The sequence below is a fragment of the Rhinoderma darwinii genome, chromosome 5 (assembly GCF_050947455.1).
Source record: "Rhinoderma darwinii isolate aRhiDar2 chromosome 5, aRhiDar2.hap1, whole genome shotgun sequence".
NCBI classification, from domain to species: Eukaryota; Metazoa; Chordata; class Amphibia; order Anura; family Rhinodermatidae; genus Rhinoderma; species Rhinoderma darwinii.
This window is the reverse complement of record NC_134691.1, coordinates 294,207,357-294,231,805: the sequence shown is the minus strand read 5'-3', so window position 1 is coordinate 294,231,805 and position 24,449 is coordinate 294,207,357. Positions and strand designations below refer to the sequence as shown.

The 24,449-nt window shown below is 39.8% G+C and overlaps 1 protein-coding gene and 1 long non-coding RNA gene across 5 annotated transcripts in view; one reads left to right on the top strand and one right to left on the bottom strand.

Moving 5' to 3' along the window:
* Positions 1-24,449, bottom strand: part of HDAC9 (histone deacetylase 9) — a 407,399-nt gene that overhangs the window by 57,248 nt on the left and 325,702 nt on the right. For both annotated transcript variants that reach the window (XM_075827302.1, XM_075827303.1), the window contains 2 exons: positions 23,082-23,208; positions 22,143-22,264 (listed from right to left, as the gene is read on the bottom strand). In XM_075827302.1, coding sequence (XP_075683417.1) covers positions 22,143-22,264; positions 23,082-23,208 — 249 coding nt within the window. The remainder of the gene's footprint in view (positions 1-22,142; positions 22,265-23,081; positions 23,209-24,449) is intronic.
* Positions 4,130-23,249, top strand: LOC142651976 (uncharacterized). 3 transcript variants are annotated; one of them, XR_012847748.1, is made up of 4 exons: positions 4,134-4,230; positions 10,310-10,370; positions 10,584-10,751; positions 23,152-23,249. It is a non-coding gene; the product is annotated as an uncharacterized LOC142651976 (long non-coding RNA). The 3 variants fall into 3 exon arrangements; XR_012847747.1 differs by lacking the exon at positions 23,152-23,249 and adding an exon at positions 14,053-14,701 and having other exon boundaries at positions 4,137-4,230; XR_012847746.1 differs by lacking the exon at positions 23,152-23,249 and having other exon boundaries at positions 4,130-4,230; positions 10,584-10,941.

Sequence of the window (24,449 nt, the reverse complement as noted above, 5' to 3'; positions counted from 1 at the left end):
CCATATTCAATGTGTACGCCCGACTTATAGCCTAGATGTATGCAGCTGTATTCTATTCATTTGCATATGTCTGACATTGATTCCCATTGATTCCCAAAACATGCGGTAAACTAAGTTTTTTTCAAAAAGTTATACCGAAGCATGCCAGTCAGACATAAGCCGAAAGGACACACTTTTGAGTTAAATAACTTTAATCAGCAGGGCTCCCGGAGGTCAGACCTCCACTGATCAAGCATTGATCGCTTATCCTAAGGACAAGCCAACAGTCCCAGTAAAACCCATAAATGAGTAGCATAAAAGAGTGCATCAAATGACTGGATTTATAACTACTGGTGTCATATACTGTATATGGTAAATATATATAACATTTTACAAATATAAACATGTTCTATGAAAGGTTTATCTCTGCCCTGTTCTATGTATTGATAAAAATAACAATGGATCAACCTTATTTATGTATTTGCTTCTATGTTTGATAATGTTTTTAATATTTTTGTGACATTTTACGGTATGTTAATACTTTTGATGTCTCATGATAAAAAAAAGTAAAGCACAATTGAGGGTTTTTTCCCACATATCAGCGACTCCTAAAATACATAATCTTTTTATAGTCGGTTGATACATGTGAGTCAATAGTGATTAAAGCACAGCTGTGGTGAGTACACCATGAGACATGTCCACCAGATGTTCCCTCTCATACTCAAACAGACAATTATAAATTCTACTTTATTATTTCCTTGCGTCCACCAAAGAACATTTCTAGGTCTTGAGGTATGTGACTATGAATGCTTTAGTTCATGTTGAAATAGAAGGATTGCTATAGTCATCTCAGGTTTTCTGTTTAATGGCTCTCTCTGCTAAACGACAAAGGATCATCATACATCATTATTTTATTGGGGGGATAGACTTCACTACCAACCAGGTAGAACATATTAATAGGCACATGACAATACAACATTAATGCTTTAAAAGAGAAAAAAAAACCAAAGTTTTAAAAAATAAAAAAAATAAACTAGTATAAATACACAACTATGCAATATCTGATATTTAGTCGTAAAGTGTACACAGTGGGTCCAGAACTGACACATGTCTGTAGACCATGGTCTCCAAGACCTCAACTCATGGACCATATTGAGACACATTACAAAGGTTCCGTTTTTTTCAGTGCAGAAATGTTTTGGTCCAGGAGAACTTCTTTTAGCAATATTTCACAGGTTAAACTTATAATTATTCTTAAGAAAAACTTTCGAAACTTTGTTAATACATTGCTCTACTTATCTTGTACTTATCCTGAGTTTTTATGATTTGCATTCTGGGAAGTTTACACTTTACACAATAAACTCGACTGTTTCCAATAACAACAAACAGAATTGTAAATGCAGCACTGGGTTATAAAATAGACTGTAACCCATGGTCAGTACAAGATAATGCGTTATATTTACAGATACTTTTTATCTAGATTATATCTCTATATACACTATAAACTGGTGTGGACATCTTATATATATTTTCGAAAGTTTGTTTATTTGAAGCCCGAATTTTAATTTAGTTTAAAATCAGGGTATACCTATTTTTGATTGGACACGCGTTCCCCAGGTAACGGATTGCACTGACAGGCCCCGTCCCCTATTGATGATGTGGCAGCCCATAATTGGCTAAAACGTACATCATTCCTCGCTGAATTGCCTAACACAGCAGCACTGCGATGTTGGCCACAGTTGTCCTGTCTCGTATAATTGAGGGACTAAAATGCATGGAGAAGGAATGAGCGATGGAAGGGCTAATGGTAAAGATGAGGAGCGAGGAAAAATGATGCCAAATGGGCATGAATCAGAAGTCCCCGCCCCTCATCCACCACTTCGTAGTTTAGTCTAGGAGCACTGGCTTAGGACTTTTATTTCCTAAAGGGAATACTTTTTTTTTTATCATGTGATCATAGTGTTAAAAAGGCTCTGTCACCAGATTCTCAAACCCCTATCTCCTATTGAATGTGATCGGCGCTGCAATGTAGATAACAGCAACGTTTGTTTTTTAAAAACGTTCATTTTTGGCCAAGTTATGAGCTATTTTATATTTATGCAAATGAGCTTTGAAATGGACAACTGGGCGTTTTTTTTCGTTATGTCCAACTGGGCGTGTATTGTGTTTTTAACTGGACGTGTTTATGTGTATGACGCTGACCAATCCGTGACCAGTCAGCATCATACACTCCTCAACATCTGCACGCTCCTCTCCTGAAATATTCTGTGCTGCTGTGAACTCTGCTCTTACCATTACGTAGCTCTCAGTCTGTTACCTCTCCTCCACTCCTGTCCTCAATAACACCTTCACATGATTGGCAAGTCACCACCCCGCACAAGATCCTACTGCACGGCTGACAGCTGTATAGCTAACAGCACGGTTGTGTTGGAAGCGCGCCCTGCTGTGTCTCACTTAGCAGCTGGGTGTGTTCCCCTCATCTAGCTGCTACGTTCTATCCTGACCGCCGGTGAATTCTCTGTGCGGTCTTCGCAGTGCTGCTACCCCGTTTACCTACGGGAGCAGAACGCGGCTCCTGAAATACTCTGTGCTGCCTTAAACTCTGTGGACAGGTCAGGATCCTGGTTCCCCAGCAGCATTTAAAAAAAACAGTGCTTGCAAAAACGTCTGAAATTCAGGAGATGTTTTTGCTTGAAAACATATCCGTAATTTCAGATGTATTTTGCTACTGCGTGTGAACATACCCTAACACTTCAGAAACAGGTAAGTTAACTTTTAATACTCTCTAATTATTATGCGGGTCGTGCTCCCATATAAAATATGGGAGCACGGTCCATAAAAAGTAAAAACAGAACATGTCCTATCTTTTGCGGAGCCTTTCTACAGCACGGACACCTTCCTGTAAATATACAGGAAGGTGTCCATGGGCAATAGACGTGAACGGGTCCATAACTACGGACGAATTCTACGGTCGTTTGCATGGGGCCTTACAACACATAATTGGGTATTTAAATAGTGAGCTTTTACTCTATCTATACCGTAAGTCAACCGCCTGAGCAACGCCGGGTATAAAAGCTAGTATCCTTTCAGGAAACCTTCCAAACATGTCCTATATAAATACAAGGTTGTAAACATACATGGATGTGTCATTTAACAACATGATAATCATTGCTACAGTAATAGTCTGTGAAGTTCAGAATGCTCATTGGGTAAAAGTCTGCTGGACGAACACCAATATAAGACCCTTTTTTTTTTATTGAGACCCTTATGAGATATTATTTTAGACATGAGCACGTGCTCTATGATGTTGGTTTAGAAATGTTACAACAACTCCATACATGTACAGATAAAGGATGACTGAGACCATCATACTCATTGGCGCAACAACACTACCATGCCAGAATTATCTTGGTTTAGTGTTTCTTCTCATATGGCAAATTTTTTCCTATTACTCATGATCCCCACCTCTAACAATACACTTAAAATTTGTAAATAGGATCTTCTCCACCAGATTGTTAACCACTTGCGTTGTAATAAACTTGCAAGGCCCCTTTAAGAGACAAGGGAGTGATTAACTAATAAAATGCAAATGTAAAACCCTTATAAGGCCTCATGCACACGACCGTAAAAACACCCGTTATTGCGGGTCGTTATTACGACCCGCAATAACGGGCTCATAGGCTTCTGTTAGCCACGGGTACCTTCCCGTTTGCTCACGGGAAGGTACCCGTGCCGTTAAAAAAGATAGAACATGCCCTATTTCATGCCGTAATAACGGCACGGGCATCCCATAGAAGTCTATGGGGCTCCCGTAATCATGGGTGGCTGCGTGTGTTCACCCGTGATTACGGGAGCGTTGCGAGGTGAGGCGAGGTCAGGGGACTACCCGGTCTGCAGGCCACAGCCCAGTGGCGTAACTACCGCCGGGACTACAATGAAAACTATGGCAGAGCGGGGAGGTATCTCCCCGCTCTGCCATAAACAAGACATGTATCCCCTATCCTGTAAAAAATAAAAATAAAAGACGTTCATACTTACCGACAACTCTCCAGTCCGGTCTCCCGCCCGTTGCCTTGGTGACGCGTCCCTCTCGACATCCGGGCCGACGTCCTGGATGACGTTTCAGGCCATGTGACCGCTGCAGCCAATCACAGGTCAATCACAGGCTGCAGCGGTCACATGGACTGCCGCGTCATCCAGGGATGTCGGGCTGGATGTGAAGAGAGGGACGCGTCACCAAGACAACGGCCGGTAAGTATGAATTTCTTTAACTTTTATTACAGAAAAGGCTGTCCCTTCTCTCTATCCTGCACTGATAGAGAGAAGGGGCTGCCGATTAGTGCAGTGCTATTTTGCTGCCAAAAACGTGCTCGTAAATACGGGTGGAATACGTGTGACACCGGACCCATATTTACGAGCACGGGTTCGTAAATACTGGTGCAAAACGGGTGGAATACGTGTGACACCGGACCCGTATTTACGCCAGTATTTACGGGTGTGAAAAAATACGGTCGTGTGCATGAGGCCGTAACCAACTAGCCATTAGCCGTAATGTGTGAATGTTACACAATGAAGGCATATGGTTCCTAGACAAAGATGCACATTTGTTCTTTATAAGTACAAATGAGAGAAGTGCTGCTCTCCCCCTGGGGGTATTTGATGCTGTTCTTTTTTTACCAAAGCCCTTCGTTCTTACCTCAGTATTAAGATATGTACAGTATTATGTAAAGCAGTTCATTTAGGTCATAATAAATAGGGGAATTGTATGACCAGTATGTAAATTATTTCTCCTATTATATAATATATGTATTTAGGTAGGTTCAAGGAATCGAGCTTTAGAAATGTGCTCTTAATACAACGAGATTTAATTAAGAGGATTATATCTTAAACCTCCTGGTAAAAAAAAAATCGTATTAGCATTTACCGGTGTTTCTGTTAGTGATTATATTTACAGTGAATTTTAATTATTTCTTATAAGAGGGGGAGTTGGACATTTATTACAGTTAGCCAAGTTCACAAACTTTATAGAGTAACCCCAACATCTTTATAAAAGTATATGTTATATTTAATAATAAAACAAACATTTAGGGTATGTTCACACAGGGCAGATACGATGCATATAAGCACACAGTATCCACCCTAGTTCCCGCAGGGAATTCCGGCCGAAAAACCGCACCAAATTGTGCGGAAAACAGCATGTAAAAAGAAGAGTCTATACCTACCCGTAGCCGCGGCGAGGCGTCCCTCTGAGGTCCTGCAGCCCGGCCTCCTGGGATGATGTTACATCCAATGTGCCTGCTGCAGCCTGTGATTGGCTGCAGCAGTCACCTGGGATAAAACGTCATCCCAGGTGAATAAGGGGGCAAAAAAATAATTCCTGGAGAACCGCTTTAAGGATATGTTCACAAGCGTAATTCAGGTGTTTTACGCCTCGAATTACGCCTGAAAAAATGGCTCCATTACGCTTACCAACATCTGCCCATTCTGTTCAGACGAGGTGTAATTTTACGTGTCGCTGTCAAAAGACGGCGCATAAAAAGACACCCGCGTCAAAGAAGTGCATGTCGCTTTTTGGGCGGTTTTTGGAGCCGTTTTTCATTGACTCCATTGAAAAACAGCTTCAAAAACGTCCGTAAAAGAGGGTGCGAAAAACGTGAGTACTTGCAAAAACGTCTGAAATTCAGGAGCTGTTTTCGCTTCAAAACAGCTCCGTAATTTCAGATGTATTTTGCTACTGCGTGTGAACATACCCTAACACTTCATAGGGTTTTGTCTTCCTCTTGCAATGCAGATGCCCGCTCCTCCCCTCCCCCACCTTGTATCCCCAATTAACTAATTTCTTCTACCCTAAAGACTTCTAAAGGAAGTCTCTAATTTAGCAGCATTTATGCTTTATACAATATAAGCTTCAGTGTTTTTGGAGTTCAGGAGTTTATGAAATTGGAGGCATATGGAAGCAGAGTAGGGAAGCATAGAAGTCAAGTACTACAAGTGGGAGGTTGTGTGTGAAGCCTAAGGCCCCATGCACACGAACGTGCTTTTGTGGCCGCAATTCCCCCAAAAATCCACGGGAGAATTGCGGCCCCATTCATTTCTATGGGGCCATGCACACAACCGTAGTTTTTACGGTCCGTGCATGGCCCGGGAGCCCGGACCGCAGAAAGAACGGACATGTCTTATTACGGCCGTCTTCTGCGGTCCGGGCTCATTGAAAATAATGGCCGCGGTCATGTGCATTGCCCGCAAAACAGTCCGCTGCTGGCCGACCCGAAAATCACAGCCGTGCACATGGCTACGGTCGTCTGCACGGGGCCTTAGAGGTTGAATATGGGCTTAGAGAAACACAGGAGGCAACATTGGTAAATATGTACATCTAAACTTCCAGTATTTCAGAATTTCTGATATTCCGGAAAGCTATCAGTACCAAGCAGTGTTGGAATTTTTTCTCATATTTGCGGTTCATACAGTACATTCTAAATACATTATGAGAAGTCACATTTAAAATGTCATAAACACAAATGGCATTAGAAACGTGTAATAAATCAGGCAGTGCTGACTCGTCTTCTGCAGTTATTTGCATAGGAAAAATCATTTCCATTTTTTATATTTTAGTTTATTTGTCTTGTTAATCGAATTATGAATGACGCCTGTTTAACATTGTATTTAAAATGTAATTTGAAATTGATGTTAATTGTTCACGTTTCTCTGATACGGTTGTTATGTTTGGGGATATTATTCCAGTCCCCTACAACTTAATTAACCAAATATACAACGCAGCCTTCCATCTGGTAGAGTCATTTAACAGGGATAATTTTGCAGCACCATAACTCAATGAGGCACAGAGGACAAACTACTGAAATGCTATTTCCTTTGGAAGAGAATTATGTACAATTTCAGCGTGCTTAGAATTTCTAACAGCTAAAACCAATGGGGAGGTATCACTCTCATTTATATGACTTTCCCATGAGGACACCGACAGGAGAGAATAAAGCTTGTGCAATTTTTCAAGAGCAACTCAAATATTTTGCTTTTGGATAGAAAATAACTTTTCATGTTGAGGTCTTTCACTTGAAGATACGTTAAGGGAAAAATTTTCATTAAATAAATTCATTGTGAATTTCTATTTAATGAGCAACCCATAGTTAGATGCTGACAGTATTATTTTAGGCTTTTTTTTTATTAGTGTGTTTTTATAAGCTGAAGAAGTTCATAACTATAACTTTTATTTCTATGGCCCTTGGCACGTTTTTTGACGTGGAAACCGTGTCTGAAAACGCCCCGAAAAATGTCCGAAAATTCCTTCCATTGATTTCAATGGGAGGCGGAGGCGTTTTTTTTCCGCGAGCGGAAAAACCGCCTCGCGGCAAAAAGAAGCGACATGACCTATCTTGAGGCGGTTTCCGCCTCCAAAACCCCATTTCAATCAATGGGAGACGGAAATAAAACGCCTCGACGAGTGTTTTGACACATTTTTGTCAAACCACTGTGCAAAAAAACGGCTGGAGCAGATTTTACAGGCGGAATTTCCAGACCTGCAAAAAAACTCTTTGTGAACAGGGCCTATAGCAGCAACATATTTTGCAACGCATTATAACCAGCTGAAGTAGTAAACATATAAAATGACACATACTTAAAACAAATGAGCATCTACAAATAAAGATTATTTTGGTCTAATAAAGCTGTATGTTATTTGTGATTTTTTTGGATTTTGCTATTTAATTTACAACGAAGGAAACAAAGTTTAAATTGTACATAGCCAAAATGAGCTACAGTATGTAATGTAAAATGGTCAAGGAAACCCATTGCACTCTGCATAGCCCCTGTATAGCTATCCTTCCTCCAACGTATGCATCCAGGAACTGGGAATATTCAAACTGACCAAGGATGGAGAATACTTGGATTGAACACGTCATTAGTACTTTGGTTTAGTACCGACAACCCTATCAATCTCTAAACTTGCGGACAGTATCCACCTGGATACAAGTTGTCTAATGTTGTCAGCCCCTTGCTCTTTTGGTGCGTACATGTTCATTGGAAAACGCCTTTATTTATATTCCTACACAATTTTGACAAAATTTGCCTAAAAATAAAGGTCCACTTTGAAGCAACGACAGGTACCTGATCTAAACTTATGCCAATTGCTAAAGTCAAGTAAGGAAAGGGCCTAAAAGCCTGAGACTCTAAAACTGGCTATACACTGAATTTTGGCTGGATCGGCCAGGAATCTATGTGTATATGGGACTGTTGGCAGATGTCAGGTAAAAGAGGAATGGGGCATATTGAATTTATACATGCCCAATCCTTTTTTCGAAGGGGATAAGCGGATGTCACAGGTGTGTGACGGTGTCCTTTTGGCCTCTCCTTATTGAAATAAACATGCATCATGCCACAAAATTCTGCATTTAAAAATAATGTGTAGACAAAATTTCTCAACACCAAATATACACCAATAATGTGATATTATTGTACATAGCCCTATATTGAAAACTGGGGTCCAGTATAGCATGTGCTTGTATTATCCTATTATAGACATATTCCTTTCCATTAATCCTTATTAGGAAGATATACTTGAAGTTTAGTACAATACAAAGGATATATAAGATATGATCCCATTACTGTAACTACAGTATATAATGAGGAACATTATCGAAATATTTTTATTTTCTGTAACTTAGTAGTATTTCCAGGTAGTGTATTAATAGTGGTATAGCAGTCCTAGGTCCACTATATGGACACTGCTACATCCGTTGTGTAGTGTAATACAAAGACTTTAAGCATATAGAAATATATAGGTTACTGGAAACCCAGTTTCCAGGGGTCAATGCTGATTTCAATGTCAGTAAATAACCAAAAAAAAAATCTTTATTTGTTTTGCTTAATTAAAAAGTAACAAAGTACAAGCCGTTCTCATGAAGAGCGAGATATTGCGATATGGAGAACTCAGAGATGTCGAAGTCTGCCAAGAGCTGAGCATTTAGCCACATATAAAGGTCTCAATGTTTTGTTTATTATAATTCAGATGTTTAAAGTGTAACATGCTCATGTGAATTACTGGTTTCCAAACCTCCATTTACTGCATTACCTTCCAGGTTATCTAGCACGAAACGTATAAAGGACAGAACGTTTATACAATGTAGCCCTCATTCTCTACAGACAAAAGTCCCAGCGTAATGATCAAACATCACCAGACCTTTAATACTCTAATTGTAAGAAATTTGTTTAGGAAGAACTTCAGTCATAACATTACTTTTACATTGATGATCTTTGGAATACCAATGAAGAGAGTGCTTAAAATCTGTGGAACAGAAATGTATATATACCTTTGGTTGTGCCTCATGATGCATCACTTCTAATTGTAATTTTCAAAACCTTTCATACTCTGAGTTACTGTATATACTCCTAGTTACTCTTGTCTACATGCCTCTTGTCTTAGATATCGCCGCGTGGGGATAGTCAGATAACAGAAGGAATGGAGTCTGACACATATGCTGAGAACATATGTAATATAAAAATAAAAGACACTAGCTGCTACAATGTAGAAACCATACTGTAACAGTGAATACATCTTTCTCTTTCAATGTTATATCATTACAATTCTTCCTGCACCCAGCAACAATCACAAACAATAGGATCCAGGGCTCGAATGGAACTCCAATCTCTGCCCCCTTCTATAGATACGCCCATGAACGCAGAATTAGGATGAGGCTATGCACAGCCCGTACTTTTTCTTCTTTCTTTCAAGTACTTTCGAATGGTCATACCAAATCTTACATCATTTATAAAAAAATTATTACATTCCTGTAAAACAGTTTAGTATAGTTTTTATGCACAAGCCATCTTGTCATCTTTTAGAATCAAGAGAGTCCTCAAACATCACTCGGCCCGGCACAGTTTTTGGTAATTGTCCACAAGGCCGAATATGGACTCAATACTACTGTATAAAGTCCATGGTAAGATAAAAGATAACTTAAGGTTTTACTTTGGTATTGTAAATACTTTTAGTTCCTTTTTTAGTGAATGAAACCAAATGTAAAACAGTCTCAACTGTAGCACAAACTTTTCTAGACTGATTCTCGCAGTCCAATTTCATCAAAAACAACACTATCTTAAGATGCGTTTGGCAGAGAGTTCTCTTGCTCATGGAAATGGCTGAGTGCAAGTTCTGTACTTGATCTAAATAAATCGTTATATTGCTTATTGGATCTTAAAGCACTGTGTTATGTCAGCTTTGCTTCACTTGCAATGATCGAATGCTAAAAGATGTTTATAAGCAAAGTCTCAAATTATGTTTCACTTAATGTGTTGTTAAACTGTCTTTCATGATCTACAGATAAGCTCAGCTCATTTAAAGGAACTAGGATGGAAACCATCAGGGAGAAGACATCTTTGTGGTACTGATTTAGAATCCTAAAGTAGTATTAAGTGTCTTGGGAAAGAAAGGGATTAACATGTATAAAAAGGTCAAGAATTATTTTATACTGTTGTTGTTTTGAGAACGCTTGTCAGCAATGGGAATGGGGATTAAGTGCTCTTAGTTTTATTGTCCCCTTTATGATTGTATATTTATTGCTCTATATCCTAATGCTTTTTGACCTTTCTCACAGATAGGACCTAGACAACTACATAGGTGACATGGTCCACTGAAGCTCGTAAGGAATGTGATGTGTCCTGCACTATTCCTCCTGTAATGTCTAGGACTGCCAGACCTCTAGTGTCTACAGACTCCCTTGGGAACTGAAGGCACAGTGGAGCCACCAATGTCCTTTTATTAGGTAGAGAACTTGCCGGCTTCCTATGCAATTGGACTTGATACTGAACAGTTCGTTTGTTAAGAAATAGATTCTGTAATAACAAAATCTTTATTATTCCATCAACACTTAAAAGTCACTTACATATAATGTTGTGTATAAGATACGAGTGTTTAGTTGGTATATACAGTATATAAATATTTATTTTCTTCAAGTAGTTTCATACTCAAGATACATTTTTAGTACATTGACTGTCAAAATAAGCACAAATCTGTAGGACTATGTCATAAAGATTTTTATTTTTTTTTACATGTTCATAGACATTAGATATAACAGGTTTTTCTGATATTTCCATGAATTTTTGAAAACCCCGTTACTGTGCTTGATGTAGGAAAAGAAAAATCATTTAAATATATTTTATGTTTTGAAAAATACGGTTTCCATCACGGAGGCCGACTTCCCCTGCTCCAGGTCAATGTTTAAAATGATGGGTCCATGACGTTTATTGAGCCCTCATATCCCATGACCATAGTAGATGTGAAAGTGTTCTAAACAGAGGCCCAGAGTTTTGTAAAGTATATTTACAAAGATTTTTATTGGTCATAGTATGCTTTTTTTTCTGAACATCACCCAGATCTCGGAAAATTCCTTTAAACGTCTCATCCATATAGACAAGCACATGTTATTAAAAACATTACCCACTGCGGTTTGATCTTCAACATGATCAAACTTAGTTCCCTAAGCACTAGTCATATTCCAGCTTTTATTCTTAAAAGAAGCCGTCTGATACTATCTGCCATTCCTCCACTATTCCTTTGCACCAGATTTGTTAAAACGCCATTATTGTATTCAAGATAAGTATATAGCGTAAATGATGATAAGCTATTTCCGCAGTGGGGGCTTCCATTATAATTAATCTTTGATAAAGCATGTAGATACGGTAAGTTACATGTAGTTCACCAATTTAGCAAGATAAGTTTAATGCACTACATCAACCCTATTTCCCAGGGTTAGTTTCCCCTCTGCCATTAACAATGACGTGCGACCTTACTGCATGATTGTCCACTTACAATGATTTACCTGGGAGTAAGAAAACAACAGCTAACTGCTAACAATTCTAAAACTGGACCCATACACAGTTGAAGGGATGCTTGTTATAAAATTACATTAAACTCTAGTAGACAATAAATATATAGGGTTCATTAAAGAAATATTGGGTGTTACCAATACTGTATATGCACAATTGTTCAGCGTTGTATATATGTTGACTGGCGCTAGTAGTCAGCCGTAGCCCAAGTCAACATGCCAGGCAGTTTAAGCCTGGCAGAGGTTTCAGTTAATGGAGACAAACTGCTGGAACATATGTTGACCCATACATTCAAAAAGCTATGTCTTAGTAATATATATATATATATATATATATATATATACACACACACACATAAATATTTCTCAGCTCGGAATGATTAGTAAATATTTAGTTCTCATATACACGTTAGGGTCAATTTGATAGAAAACCAATTATACTATACATGTTGCTAGAATGATGTAGGAAACGAGAGCAACTAAAGGAAATCATGCAAGCACCAAAAAAACATGTAAGCTCCGTGCTGGTGGAAACCATGGCAGGAATACTACAAAGAAGCAAAGCTAACCAGTCAATACGTAGCAAGGATAGGACTTCCAGTCATTTTATAGACTCGAGTCCCTTGGTGTATGCGAAATGACAGGTCTCTCAAAAATATTTATATAATAGTAAAAGGAAGAAAAGTTTAATATGTTGTTGCGAACCCCCAATACCCTGAATTAAGGGGTCCAGACATTGATTGTAAGGGCTCACACACACAGCAGAACCCTGTGAATGGAGCCGCGCAGTGAATGTGCACTGCCTTACAGGCTGCACTTCTAGGGGAGAACACCTCCATACATATGGAGACCGATAAAGCATGCCACGATTTTTTTTATGGCGGATTCGTACTCAGTACTCATGCAGCTCTATGGCTCCATACAAAACAGAACCATAATACTGTTGTATACATGAACCCTGTGGCCAGATCCTGCAACTCAAATCATTCTCTCAGACAAGTATTTCTGGACTTTGTATTAACCAATAATAAGAGTTAAGACAAATCAAGCCGAAGTGTACCGGGGATCGGGAATCTTTCATTGAAGGAAAACCTGGCTCCTGTACCACCCAGTATGTCGTTTTTTCAACATATCTTAGAAACTCCATAACAATAAAAGTAGAGTATTAATATCAGCCTTTTTTTTTAAAATGATTCTATTATTCTGTATGCCTTCATATTGGTTTTGGGAATCTACAAATTATGTTATAAGATGGCACTGGTTCTTCACTGACAGATCTGACCTATAGGCTAATCTAGATATTAATATCAACATGAAATCCAATAATGGAGATCAGAAGTCAGAACATTGTATTGATCTGAAAAAAAAAAAAACATAGTCTACACTACATCACAGACTGTGAGATGTAATTATATTCTTTCCACAAATGACAGTGATGTACATACACTATACAGAATTTCCAATGCATCACTTTCAGCTTTTTCTAAAATACCTGGCTGCCATTGTCCTCATGATTTATCACTATGTGGAACCAGCCAAAATAATGTAAAAGTTATCTATGAGAAAACCACCGGTGGGAAAAATATTTAACTTAACAGTGAGATAAACCACAATGATGTTTACAGCTGTGAGAGCCAAATGCAAGTCAGTGATAAAACCTTTAAAAAAAGTTAAGAAGTTAAGTATTATAATTTAGCAAACACAAGATTTCCATATACACAGCAATTTTAAGAGCTAGTTAGGCTTTTTTTTTTTTTAAACCCAGTGACTATAAATTGTGCCCAGTCTCCATTAAAGAGGTATCCCAGGAAGACCCAATTACTTGGGACTACCATATGGGAGAATCCTATAGAAATCTTCACCTTCAGCTACTTTCTAAACATAATACCAGAATTATCAGTAAGGAGCAGGGGTATAGCCAGGGAGAAGCTGATAGGGCATGTGCCCTGGGTGCCAAGTGGGCACCGACAAGCAGCACTGCCTTATTCTGGGTTTTTAGATCCAGGGCTAGGGCAGTGAATTGAATTTTTACCCAGAGTGTAGGAAAGCCAAGCTACAACTCTGGTAAAGAGTAGAAGAATAGGGATGTATGGGCCATTCAGGATAGGTGGGAAGCTGGGTGACTGGCAAGAATTTGTGAAATTAGTGGTTGTTACCAGCATCAATGAGATGAAGATAACTCAGAAACAGCTTCACACAGAAACTCAGGGACTTATATTTCCATTTTTTCTTCTCTTAGGGGTTAATGCTTAATATACAGACAGTGCATTGTGGGATCTGTGATTCCCTACAGAGATGATCAGGTTGTGGACTTGATGGACTGGACTATACATGACGGCCCTCTATCCTCTACCCCACCTTTGGTGCTTTGCAAAACCTAAGAATAGCCTGTCTGGACCTAAAGGAGCACAACAGACACAAAGTCATAAGAAAACACATTTTGCTTCTATAAAGACATTATTATTGTAAATGTACAAGTGAGAAGAGACCATTAAATGTAAATTAGCATGTCAGTAGCAGACAGTGATCAAAGCGTTGTGACTGTAGACAAACCATTAGAGATGTTGTGTGAAAATCAGATGTCCTACAAGTGTAATGAGTGCTGTGTAATTTTATTAGGTGGCACACATACTGGCTCACCTTTGCTGAAGCTACAATGAATTATTAGGGAATTGCATATATAGCAAATAAATATTACAGGCAAATCTGCTACCACTCTTACCAACCCCAGCAGCCTTGTGATCTGACCAGGTCTCCATACAGAGTGCACATGGTAGGCCAACGTTGTTTGGTCGGTTGCCTGCACCTCTCTCAATATGTATTAGACTCTTTTCAGATCATGTTCGGGTTATCTGCTCTATTTTTTTGGGGTCAAAGCGGAGGATTGGATCTTGGCACAAGAAAGAAAGCAAACATTCCCTAATATTTCCATAAGGAATGTTTACCCTCTCCCTTGTGTTAAGATCCAATCCTCCTTTTGGTCTAAAAAGACATACAAGAAAGCGGATCTTCCAAAAGTCAGGTGAAAGGGGCATTATCTGTACCACTGGGACCAGTATGGGCAGTGGGAGCAGCATTATCCTGGACAAAACGCTTCAGATAAAGCGAGCCTGCACTCTAAAATGTCACATTATTCAGTCATATTATGTCACATTCAGTCATATTATTGAAATAATACTTTAATACAGGAGGATTGTAGGGATTTCATGTCATTCATGTATTACAGCAGTTGCAAGCGGACTCTGGAGCCCAAAAGATACCTTTGTTACATAGGAGAAGATCAGTTCCATAAATGACACTTGATATTTGGGGGTTTCATTACAGATTTTTGCATTGCTTCAAGTTACATCTGAGTCTTCTGATGGCACGACAGGAAGGCTATGGGGATTTAAACTTTCCTGCTGTTTCCCTGTCATATTTTTGGCATAAATGGGGAACAATTACGATAATAAAAATCTATTAGGGAAATTATAAGAACATATCCTATATATTATATGAATGAGTAAAAAGCATCTAAAGCCATGTTGCCCATAGCAAAGGAAAAAAAGGCTTAACCTCAAGGGCAAAGGTGACCGATTTCTGCCTGTCCATCACTGTAAGCATATACAGGACATCATTGTATGTCCAATGGACAAAGCAGTACAACAGTCCCTCATTGTCCCCAAAGCCTGCAGCATAGCCTTGTGGCTACTTAAATGAGGCAAGGGTCATTTGACTCGTGTCGGGGTTCCTGTTTCTTTTCCTGATAAAGCAGCATAAAAACATAGGGGTTGTGTAGCTGAGGGCTAGAATTAACTCTATTGTACTTATTGTGATTTAATAGGTAAACAGGGTATTTCTGGATGTTGTTAAAATGTCATGTTAATTACTGAAATGTGGAAGAGCTAGTAAATCATTGACCCCATAGAAAATATATACCATAAGTATAATGCGACCGATGCCTTACTACCTATCACAGGAAGAACGCTTTATAAAGGTTTCAGTGTGATAATTTCTCATATTAGCACAATGATTCCTATTCCTGTTCATTTACCGCTAACAGCAAGAAATGTTCTAATACGTGTTCGGTCAAAACTTTGTTAAGGCTACGTAAATTTTTGCAACCAATTTATTTTGTATTTCTTCAATCCATCTAAAATATAAAATTAAGCAACTTTGCAAATAGTCTTGATTAAAAAATCCTGTTTCTGTCCCATGATCGCAAGGATTGTGCCACCCGCCCGATTTTCCTTCCGTTTTCTTTCGGTTGTTACTTTTTACTTCGCAGCCGTCATTTAACAAAGGGCCGAGTTCTGTTATTATAGAGATCAGCAAACTTTTCACCCAATTCGCCTGCCATTCGGATTCAATTGGTGAACCGATCAGACGATTTGCTTCTTCTATTGTATTCTATGGCGGGCAAATTGTCAACTGTTCGGGGAAGAAATTCCTGTACCTCTATTTAGAAGTGCGAGGATCAACCTTTTATTGAACGGAGATGTCCAAAATTCATTTTAAAGGAAAATTCAAGTAAAAAAATAAAAAATAAAAATCCTGTTATTTTGTGTTCAAAGCTCCTATGCAAACCTATGTGTCTCTATGGTTACAGACTACAAACAAAGCCGATGGACTTTATGTAACCAATTTGATAAATTCATATTCAGGCCTGCTTTGATCATAAATAAAAGCGAGGTCCAATGTGTAATCTGTGTTACTCCACTCTTTTTCATTACTTAGACAGTAAAAGAGGGGGCAGATGGAAAAAAGTAAAAGTGGGTTTACACAGGCAGGTGTCTTCCCATAACAAGCGCCGATCGACAAAGTAACGATTGTTGATCGGCGCTCGTTAACAGTCGATACTTTACACTATGGGGATGAACAACTGTTAATACGATCGTTCAGTCCCCATGATTTTGCATCATTGTCAGCAGCACATCCCCTGTTTACAATGATGATTATATAGGCTGCATAAAGTATGTGATCAGCCGACAAATAAGCATCTGCTTGTTTGTCGGCTGATCGCTGCCCTGTTTACAGGATGATTGGGAATGAGCATTCGTAAGAACAATCGTTTGGCTGATTATTGGCCTGGGGATACATGGAGACGTTTTGGCATCACAACTTTCCAATTTTACATAGCGAGCTGCTGCTGTAGTCCCGAGGAATACACGCCGCAACTCAGTGCAAACCTGTGGATTGCAACCGTCACTCGATAGTTATAAGTGGAAAGTTACACTACTAAAAGTTTCCATCTAACTTCAGGCTAACACATGCATGGCTGCCAACAGTCCCGAATTTGCCGGGACTGTCCCGAATTTACAGAGACTGTACCAACAAATGACTGTCCCGGGAGGTGTCCCCGCGACTGCCACATTTAATTGTATCTGCGTCCGCTGGTCGCAGATACAATTGAATACATGGCAGGGCAGGAAACTATCTGCTTCCTGCTCTGCCATTCAATCCCCTGGAGCGGAACCCCCGGCCAGAGCATTGCTCCGATGCTCCGGCCGCGGATTTTGCTCATAGAGGGAATCCCTGACGACATCACTGTCCATATGCACTATCTACAGGGGGCACTATGGCATTATCTACAGGAAGCAGTGCATGGCAATATTTACAGGAAGCAGTGCATGGCAATATTTACAGGGAGCAGTGTGTGGCGCTATCTACAGAGAGAAGTGTGTGGCAATATGTACTGGGGGCAGTGTGGAGCACTATCTACAGGGAGCAATGAGTGGCAATATCTACTGGGGCAGTTTGGAGCACCATCTACAAGGGACACTGAGAGTGGCACTATCTACACAGGTTTTTACGCTACCAGTTGTGGTCAGCACATATCACCTAGCCCTAGTGATAAAGTGAGATATCACGTGCCTGTAAACAACCAGATAACCAGAAAGATGCCATTCCCCATAGTAGTTGTAAGCCAAACTAGTGCAGAAATTGTTGTTTGTTTATTTGCATGCAGAAATTCTGAAAAAGGCCATGCCCACTGGCCACACCCACCAAATAAGCCACGCCCCCATATGACACACTCACCAAAGACGCCACACTCTAAGTGTCTCTGGAAACATTTTTCAAATGTTGGCAAATATGCACATGACTGCAGAATCAAACTATACACAGGATTTGTAGTTTATAACCCTAGAATTTAAAAAACACACTATCCCTCCATGTTTCACTCACTTGCACCCCATTATCCATTTATTTCTATTGAGGCACTTCATTTATTACTGCCCCCTATATTTCACTTATAGTATTACACTTGCACACACACTATTCATTTATTATTTCTTACTACACATCCCATGCACCACACACCACTCCCCTCAAGACTAGTGGGAGTGGCTATTATTATTTAAAGCACCTGCTCGCCCTTTCATCAGCATTTCTGGCCTGGCTGTGTCCATTTGCAAGTATGGCCTTTTTCGGTGTTTCTGTATATGTCCCTGTGTTTTTATCGGTTCTAAATATGCACATGACTGCAGAATCAAACTATACACAGGATTTGTAGTTTATAACCCTAGAATTTAAAAAAATCGAGCAATCCGAGTTCAAAATTGCAAAAATAACAAACACTGCAATATACTTACCTTACCGACTCTGCTCCAGTCCCCCACTATTGGCCAATCGTTAATCTCCGCGGAGTTGTTCCTATGAACAGATTGCCATCTGAGGTCACCTGTTGTCACTATGGATCTTACCTTAGTGGGCATGGGGGAACAACATGAGCTATGGGGGGTGGACGTGATGACGGCAGGGAACTAAAGTGGAATTGGTAAGGTAAGTATATTGCAAAGCCCACTTCGATTTTTGTTTGATTTTTAAATGAAACACCATATTAGTTTTTTTACGAAAACAAAGTTTACAAAGTAGCTGAACACTGATATTCAAGTAAACAAATGTAGGCCTATTGTAGAGCATGAACGCTGGGGCTAATAGTGCAAGAGAAGACGCAATTTTACATCTTTACCTATGAGCTTTACTATAAATCTGATCAAAGATGTGTCGCACTTCTTGATGCAAGACATTGTTTTAAATTAACCCATTCTGAGCTAGTTTTCCCTCTTCCTGCCCTTGAAAAAGAAATCTGAATATAAATACAAGTCTCAGACTAACATTAAATTTCCTGGACCATCTTACTGGGCATGAAATCCCTGCCTTCAGCGTGGCTTACAATCTAATTTTCCCATATTTACGATATATTTTATACTTATTCCTAAATCCCAACACTATGTATGTTATACTGTCTAGTAAAAAAAACCCAGCTGACTCCTGCTGCAGTGTTTTCCACTCTTGCTTGCAGGAAATATCTCATGTAATATTTATAATTGGTGGCCAATGATGACAAACCACACTCTACAGGAGTCTTTAAAGGGGAACACTAGTTAATAGTGGGAGTATTTGATATGTATTCAGACTCACAGCTGGAATGTAAGGCTTTTCCCTGCCCACATGTTTACCCAGCAATGTAGAAACGATACGTATAACCATGCTTCAAGATTTATTTGCAGTGTCTACTTCTTTTCATGTGTTTAAGATATCAGCCCATTTATATATAATACAAATGGACACAGGGTAAACCTAAAGGGCAAATTCTCCACTCGGAGTTTCTGATAAGGGTTGCATTTGGGACGTGTATTCGTTTCAAATGCCACTTCCATTAAACTTCAAAAGCAGCTGTGTAGGTTTTTTTCAGGGTACAGAGATTTCTACACCTATTCATGTTCTCAGCAGGGGTTCAGTAAGTTTCACTTGATGCAAACACGATGTCCATCAGAAAATATAGAGCGGGACAGAATTTGATTCCCATTGGAACCAAAGGAAAACAGCCATGATTTATGCCAGATTTCACATCACAGGGCTGTGATATAGTGTTTACCATGGGATGCTCAGTAAAGTGGAATATTTTGCAGTCCAGAAAGGTTTGGATTATGTAAGCTCTTACTGTATGCAGGTGTAACCGTTAATCGATTTTTTTAATGAGTCTGCGGAAAAAATGTAAGGCTGAAAAATAAGGATTTCTGGCGAGGATGTGCCAGCGGATCCGCACATGGATTAGCCCTACTGAAATTCAATGGGGCTAATCTGTGGCTTTTTATGTGCAGAATCCTTGCAAATAGTAAGCATACTGCCGATTTAAAATCCGTAGCGTTGTCATTATTGGGCGTGGATTTAATCCACTGCTTGTGGATGGAGCATAAAATACTCGTTTCACTTGCATTGGATTCAGAATATCAGTGGTTTTCACAAGGATTTAGGTGCGGAATCCGCGCCTTAAACCTCATCAAATCCTGAACGTGTGAACATGGTCTAGTGTAGTCTAGCTTTGAACATGACCAATCCTTTGTTCCCCGGGAGAGGAGTCTGGTAGCGGCTGATTCCCTTCTCGGCCATGCGTGCATGTTTATGGTGGAAATAAATAGTTGGAGGCCAATAGAGCGTTCCGACGACAGTTATTTTTCGTGTATGGCCATCTTAGGACTATAAGGATATGTTCACATGTGGTAGTTAATATTAATCTGAATTGGATTTATAAAAATCCATACACAACCCTATTTAGATGAATGCTACAGATTTTTAATTGCAAAAATTTCTGCAACAAATCTGCCGCGTGTTTCCACTACGGTATTGATTCCGTCAAAACGACGGAACCCTTGCACAACTGAGGTAAACGGAAACCATTTGCACCGGATCCGTCACCATTGTAATCAATGGTGATGCAAACGAAAACCTATGGTTTCCGTTTGTGTCAGTCATGGTCCCGTTCTGATGGAAAGCTCCAACGGAAAGTCAGAACAGGACCCTGACGCAGATGTGAACGAAGCCTTACTCAGAGAACATAAGAAAGGCAAGCTGTTCTTTTTTTTTGCGTTGACTGGTCTCATACAAGGCAGCATACTGAAGTAAATATCTTATTACTTTATGTTCAATAGGAAAAATGGGAGGACTTTCCAAATATGCTCTTAAACAAGAAGTTACAAAACCTAAATTATGCATAAATACAGAAACTATGATATGATGCAACCAGTAAACACGGGACACTACAAAAAAAGCACAATGGAACTCAAAGTCCAAAAAATGTCCAAACTAAATCAAAGGCAAAAGAGCTCCTCCGCTCACACTCCACTAAGACACCGCAATTCCACTTTAGGGACTGCCCTCCTTTAAACTCCAGCTCCGTTCAAATAAAAAAACAACGGAGTCTCCCTGAATGCTTCCGCACCACACTATAACCTCTCACTGGATGCCCCAGGAAGAAGCTGTGAAGGGAGTACAATCCCTAAGGTGGATTGTTTTGGGGTGTATTAGTAGAGTGCGAGCGGAGGACCTCTTTTGTTTTTAATCACTAAATTATGCCCCCCACCCTGCTAGAACGGCAAGCTGCTTTTACGCAGTGCCTGCTTAAAGGGAATGTATTTTATTTTATTTTTTAGTTAAACAATTATTATTTAAGTGATTACACATTGTTTTAATTTTTTTAATTTTTTCATGAGTCAGGAAATATTATAAATTAGATTCTACTTTATAACATTTCCATGTGCTGGTCACTAGAGGGAGCAGTTCCCAAAATTGCAGCATGGTCAATGTGGTAAAGCAACCTCATTGCTTTATGCTGCAAATTTGGGGTAGACACACTCGCTCTAGTGTCCTCACACAATCCCCCCTCCCTTCTTCTGGCTAGTTCCAGGAGAAGGAAGGGTTTGAATCTGTGTACCACCATTTTCTGAGCAACTGCACAGTGTAGGAGGATTAGCTACAGAGTTCAGCAGACCGTATAACATGAACATACACGAACATAATACATACATCACATACACAAACACATAAATTACCTGCTCCTGCCGCAACTGCCGCCTCCGCTCCTATGCCTTGCGTCTTTGCTTCCTTCAAAAATATGGCCGGAAGCCGCGGCCCGAAGTCGTCATCTTACTGTCCAGCAGCGGCTTCCGGTCCACATGAAAATGGCGCCGGATTTCGCTCTGCTAACGAGCTTCGTTTTGGTCTGTTTGGGAGCGGCGCATGTGCCACTCCCACACAGATGGCGTACGCTTCTGAGAATGGAACAGCTCCCGTTCGCATTCTCTATGGGGATGTATGTGCCGTATTCCATCTGTGTATGTGTCGTTAATCGACACATACAGAGATTAAAAAAATGGCAGCCCCCATAGAGAAGTAAAAGTAAGAAAAAAGTAAAAAGTAGAACAGAAGAACACAAATAAAATTTATGTTCATATCATCCTAAAAGCAATATGATAAGAAAAAAAAAATCATGACACCTTCCCTTTAAGAAACATTGAATTAGTTATTTTTCAAGAGCATGTAACCAAAACCGTATTAAAAGCCTACCGGTTTTTCTTAAAGGAAAATCGTCCTTGCCATCATGAGCCCCTGGTAAAGGATATTTGTATGAAGGAGAGGTCCCACTTAGGGGAGGAGAGCTTTGATCCAATGAAGTATGATGTGCTGCCCTGCAACATAAACAACAAAATGTGACAATTTTATGGTCTGGTATCTAGCCAGCTAAAACCTGAAATGTTACTATTTAATAAGCTGTGGCCCCTTCAAACAACTGAATGGTGGGGATGCTGAGGGTCATACCCCTACTGATCTAAAATTGATGGTCTATCCTAGGGATAGGTCCTCAATTTTAAAACCCTGGAAAAGCCCTTTAACGAATTGTTCTCTGAAGTAAAACGGAAAAGTAATTTCTCCATTGAAAAAAAGGTATCTAACCTAAATTTAGTTTTACAAAAATCGGATTAATATAGCGGGAAGAAATAAAAAGGAGTTTGGTCTGGGACCCGTCAAGCCTCTTTATTCATTCTCTTTTCTCAGTCAGTTATATCTTCAACTAAAAACTTAAATCATCGAAAGGCAGACTGGTCACCAGACATGTCCTACTTGTCCACCCCATATAAGAAGCTATAACTCTTTGGCAGTGTATTCCCAGCAACTACAGAAGTAGAAAACCTGAGAATTACAGCGCCTTCCATCCTACATAGAATGATGAGGGTTGTGGTGAACAAGTACTCAGTCCTCCTGGGCCTGATGGCTTATAGGGCATGCATCTTGACCCAGCAACAGGAGGAAGGTCATATTTTTTGTGAAGCTTTATGCACACCCTGGTAAAGATATAAATGTCTTGGTGTGTGCTAATATTGAGCTACCTCTGTCCTAAATAACAATTATTTGAGTTGCTGTACTTCCCCATTTAACCTAACCAAACCTGTAACATAGTAACATTAGTTCTTTGCAAAAATAAGACATTGAGATATGATGACATACGTGTACCAAAGCTTGGGGTGGCGACCCATGGAATGATTGGTTCCGTTTGCAAAAATATCTTTTGTTGCAGATTTACTCAGGAGGAATTCCTGGAGCTTCAGCTTTACTTCAGTGCTGGCCACCGCTCCTACAACGAAAAAAAAAAATCACCAAACCATGTTAAACTGATAGGAGCAACAGACTCCTCTGGACAAAACCAGAATACATTGCGAGGCTCACAAGACAGAAATCGAAACCTCTACATAAATATTAATGGTACTGCATATCCCCTGGGCAGAGAAGGGGTTAAATGTGATTTAGGAAGTGTGACTTCATTTTGCTTGTTTCTAGGTAACAGGTTCACACAGAATACTCAGCAAGAAGGAAACTCCTATAAAAGTGACAATTTAATTTAGCTTCCCACACTATTTGTTTACCCATAGGGTAGTTGTGAAATGACTTGCTGCCAGCATTTCAAATTAATATTGTGGCTCTGAAGACATAAAATATATTAAGTATACTGTTGGAAAATGGATTAAATGCTCTCCCCGAAGGTCAATTAAAACTCAGTTTGTACTTATTGAGTGTTAAATGAAAAACCTGCTGCACCTACTTGGTGGGATGTAGAGCAAGAACCTCAGCGAATAAAACAAAATCAGAGCGGTTTCTAACATTATGTCGTTGGTAGTCATTCCATTTTTAACCTTTTAAAAGAAAATTGTCACCAGGACTGGCTCCTTTAAATTAGGGTATCTAATAAGTGCAATAGCATAGAGCAAAGAGCCCCGCAAAGTGTCTACCAAAATGAAGAGCACCACGCATGCTAAAGAACATATGTGGTGGCCACTTAGTGGTTTCCCCCCTGACAGTTAGGGCAAAGCCACACGTGGCGGAATTGCTCTTGAATTCCGCTGCGGACACTCCGCAGCGTTAATCCGCAGCGGAGCCGTTTCTCCATTGACTTCCACTTCTATTTTGTAGGGTTCGTTTAGACGAGGCAGAAAATTCCGCTGCGGAGCATAGGCTGCGGTGCGGAATTTGGTGTCCGCAGCATGCAATGGATGTTGCGGAGTTGTGGCGGACTGGTTGCGGACTCATGGCGGAATTTCTCCATTGACTTCAATGGAGATTCTAAATTCCGCAATGGAGTCCGCAGCTGTCATGAAAATGTAATATGTGGTGCGGATGCGTCTTGCTTTTTTGACATGACATTTCTTCATTCTGGCTGGACCTATGTATTTCTAGGTCTACAGCCATACTGAGGAAGTCAATGGGGCTCCCGTAATTACGGGAGCGTTGCTAGGAGACGTCAGTAAATAGTCACTGTCCAGGGTGCTGAAAGAGTTAAGCGATCGGCAGTAACTGTTTCTGCACCCTGGACAGTGACTA